General features: G+C 28.3%; 1 protein-coding gene across 1 annotated transcript in view; it reads left to right on the forward strand.

The window, feature by feature from the left end:
- The first annotated feature begins 599 nt into the window (after positions 1–599).
- Positions 600–4,065, forward strand: part of LOC103308221 (zinc finger MYM-type protein 1-like) — a 4,858-nt gene continuing 1,392 nt past the window's right edge. Inside the window, exons 1-9 of the mRNA XM_029489862.1 lie at positions 600–890; positions 969–1,133; positions 1,221–1,494; positions 1,751–1,949; positions 2,022–2,352; positions 2,462–2,714; positions 2,791–3,045; positions 3,119–3,387; positions 3,594–3,899. Of these exons, the coding sequence (XP_029345722.1) occupies positions 600–890; positions 969–1,133; positions 1,221–1,494; positions 1,751–1,949; positions 2,022–2,352; positions 2,462–2,714; positions 2,791–3,045; positions 3,119–3,387; positions 3,594–3,899 (2,343 nt within the window). The remainder of the gene's footprint in view (positions 891–968; positions 1,134–1,220; positions 1,495–1,750; positions 1,950–2,021; positions 2,353–2,461; positions 2,715–2,790; positions 3,046–3,118; positions 3,388–3,593; positions 3,900–4,065) is intronic.

Below are 4,065 nucleotides of genomic sequence, written 5' to 3' on the forward strand. Positions count from 1 at the left end.
CCCCCCAAAATAAATTAATCAATTGATTCTTAAAATATTAATAAACTTTTAAAAAGTCAGCTGTATTTATTTATTTTTTTTTTTTTTTTGGAAAGTTTTTAAAGTTTCAAATTATTTTATATTGCCTACCTTTCTATAAATAGTGGCTAATATACCAGAGTCCTATACTCGACATATTTCATCTTTTCTATGATACAAGTTTTTATCGTTCGTATTATGTACGCACTGGTTAATTTATTGGCGATTAAAAGTGATAATCTGTAACGACTTACGGGTACACTGTGTTATTTTTCTAGTTCCCCGTTACAGATCCATTCCCCGCCGGTCTGAAAATTGATAAGCTTTCAATCACCAATAGCATCAGTAGGTAATAGGTTAATAGGTATACACTAATACGTTCCTATGATCATACCAATGCCCATCATATTTTAAATAACAAACTGTTCATTTCATCGTTTCCACGTGTTTGTAGACTACTGTCTGGACGGTGTGTTATTACTTATATTTTATTACTTTAATACTTTAACAGTTAATAATTATACTTGAACAATTACTTACACTGGTTACCATTTGTCGTGAATTTTAATTTCGATTTTACCATGGAAAGCTCAAATAAAAAGTGTTTTGACATATTCAACGTTTATAAAAGAAGGCAATCAAATACAAATGAAGTTGTTCAACCCAGCATTGAACGGAATATTGAAATCACTCAGAATACCTCAAAAGACTCGCACAACGCACACGATATTCACATTTCAGATGTTGGAGTGAGATCGTCTCGTATAAGTGTCACCATATCGCCCATATCTAATAATTTTCCAGGAGAATCCAATAGCGATATTTCCGATCTTGGAACTTTGGAAACCGGTCCTATTAGACCAATATTGGCAGTAAGTTTATTTATTACTTAATAATTTATTAATCTGTAAAGCTTTGCTGACTGCTGATCAAATTGATTTTTAATTTAGGCTTATCCTAAAACTAAGTTTGGTGTTCAAAATCGTGCATTTTCTTCAAATTATTATAAAGATTATAATTGGTTAGAATATAGCATCAAGCTTGACGCTTTATTTTGCTTCGCTTGCCGTACCTTTGCTGTAGATTCTGGCCATACTGAAGATACGTTTAAAACTGTTGGTTTTAACAACTGGAAGAAAGAAAGTCTAAAAATCTTAGTAAATTTTTTAAGTGTTTACCTAATTTAAATTTTATTTGTGTAGTTAGCTGGATCTAGAGATCAAAAAACTAAAAAGACCAGACTGCAAGCGCATGCTCTTACAGAACATCATTTAACTGCAATGATGAAATGGGATTGTTATGTGAATTCTAAAAAATCTGGTATATCTGTGATATCACAACTTTCTGCAGCTAACCAAAAAGAAATATTGAGTAATCGAGAATATATTAAATGCCTTATTGATATAGTTCTATACCACAGTCGACAAGGATTAGCATTAAGAGCTCATAGAGAGGATGTAAATTCAACAAACAGAGGTAATTGTATATATTGTTACATTAATATTGAAATTGAAATTGTAATTTTTAAGTATAATATTGTTAAAGATAAAATTGTAAACTATTAAATTAATTAACATTAGCTTACTTATTAAATTAAAATAGGTATTTACCTAATACATTTTAAATACCCAACCACTTAAATACTAAATTATTATAATTAACTAATTAAGTATTAAAAGTTATAACATGTGAGTATGTGACATAATATGAATCATTTTAAATATTTAAATAGGAAATTTTAAAGAAATGTGTTCTTTATTTGCCAAACACAATCCAGACTTTGGTAAAGTTTATAATTTTCAAAAAAAAAATTATTCAAGTTGGGCCATACAAAATGAATTAATAGCTATTTGTGCTTCAAATTTGAAAAATAATATAATTAAAGAAATTAGAGAATGTGGCATGTTTAGTATACAATGTGACGAAGCTAGGTAATGTACACAATATTTTTATAAAACTACTCTAGTCTCTAATAAGTTATAATTATAATAAATGTTTAATAGATGTCATAAACAAGAGCAGTTGGCAATTTGTATAAGATATGCAAATGGTTTGAAAGTAGTTGAAAGGTTTATTGAATTTCATGATGTTTCTAAAAACCAGAATGCCAATTCATTGGTTGATGTTTTACTAAACTTCATTAACTCCTCAAATTTAAATGACATCCCTATTATTGGCCAAGCTTATGATGGAGCCTCAGTTATGTCTGGGTCAGTTGGAGGTGTCCAGGCAAAATTTAGGCAAGCTCACCCTTTAGCGTCCCAAGCAATTTATGTGCACTGCATGGCACATAAGCTTAATTTGGTTATTGTTGATATGTGCAGTCATGTAAAAGTAAGAATTAAATAAATTGTTTATATAATTAATAATAGTTAATTAAATAAATAATAGTTTATAACTTAATAATATTGGTGTTTTAAGTATTAAAAACTCATTATTTTAGGATGCCAGAAACTTGTTTAATGGTTTGGAGGCTTTATATGTGCATTTCTCACATCCATCAAAAGACTTCAAACTAACCGAAATGCAACAGAAACTTGGTTTAAAAATCAACAAACTAACACAGCTTAGTGAAACCAGATGGGTATGTCGATATAAAAGTTGCAAAGCTCTTATTACAAATTATCAAGCTATTCTAAAATCTTTGGACGAGGAAATAAATGAACAAAAATCTAAAGACGTTGCCCATGCAATTGGTATGTTATAAAATTAAATAATGAATATCTCAATATTTTTCATTTCAGTTTTTAAAATATTTACATTAATTTTTAGGTGTACGTGCAACAATTGTACATGTTAAATTTATTGTTTATTTGTTCATCTTGCATGAAGTCTTACTATCAATAAATATTTTAAGTGTTCAGCTTCAGGCAAAGGGGACAACTCTAGGCAAATCTGGTAATTTAGTGAAAGGAGTAATTCGTACCCTCGAAAATAATCGGTCAGATGAACATTTCTCTGAACTGTGGGCTGAAATTAAAATATTCTGTTCAGAAAATGATATTTCAATTGATAACTCACATCAAGGTAATACTAATCTTGCCATTGATACTTCTTATATATTAAATATATACTTAATATACTTAAATTATGATCATAGGTCCAAAGAGGCGTAAAAAAGAACCAAGTCGTTTAAAAGAGTATGCTGTTACAGTAACGACTGCAGCAGACTCTGAGGATTGTTCCAACAAAAATGATTCTGATGCAGAGAATTATTGGAAATTAAACGCATTTTTTGTTATTATGGACACAATTATTTCAAACATGAAAAGTAGATTTTCTACAGAAAGTCTACAAATTGCTACATCAGCTGATTGTTTAATGCAATTTGATTTTAATGGTAGTTTGCATCTGATTGATCATTATAAAGTAATTAAATATATGACTTTTTAAATAAAAATACTTCTAGGCTTTGGAAATTAATTAAGTATTGTGTAGTCCTAACTAATTGATGAAATAATTACAATAGTTAAATTAATTTAACTATTGTAATTATTTCTTTATATATTTTTTTTTAGTAACTGATACAATTATACAAATTAAAATAATATTTTAAATTTTAATGTCTTTTTCAGGATTTATTTGAAATTAATAAATGTGATATTAAAAATGAAATGGCTGTCTTTAAAAATTCATACTGCAATAATGAAAAAACAGATAATTTTAGTCTCATTCAAGAAAATTTATCTAAAAAAGTATTCCCAAATTTTTATAGGATGGTTCAAGTTGCTAATATATTACCAATTTCTTCTGCAACATCAGAACGTTCATTTTCTGCCATGAGGCGAATAAATACGTACTTAAGATCTACAATGGAGCAAGATAGATTTAGTAATTTATCTATATTAAATATTGAAAAAGATATAGAAATTGATCCCGAGGTCATTTTGGAACAATTCACAGCCATCAACAAAAGAAAAATGAATCTTATATAATATGTCAAATGTCAATAATTATTTTCCGATGCATATAAAATATATAATTAAAAGTAAATGTTGGTATGAATGTGTTTAAATTTTAAGATGGTGTTGGGGGGGGAGGGGTGTG

This window comes from Acyrthosiphon pisum, chromosome A2 (genome assembly GCF_005508785.2).
Source record: "Acyrthosiphon pisum isolate AL4f chromosome A2, pea_aphid_22Mar2018_4r6ur, whole genome shotgun sequence".
In the NCBI taxonomy this organism is placed as follows: Eukaryota; Metazoa; Arthropoda; class Insecta; order Hemiptera; family Aphididae; genus Acyrthosiphon; species Acyrthosiphon pisum.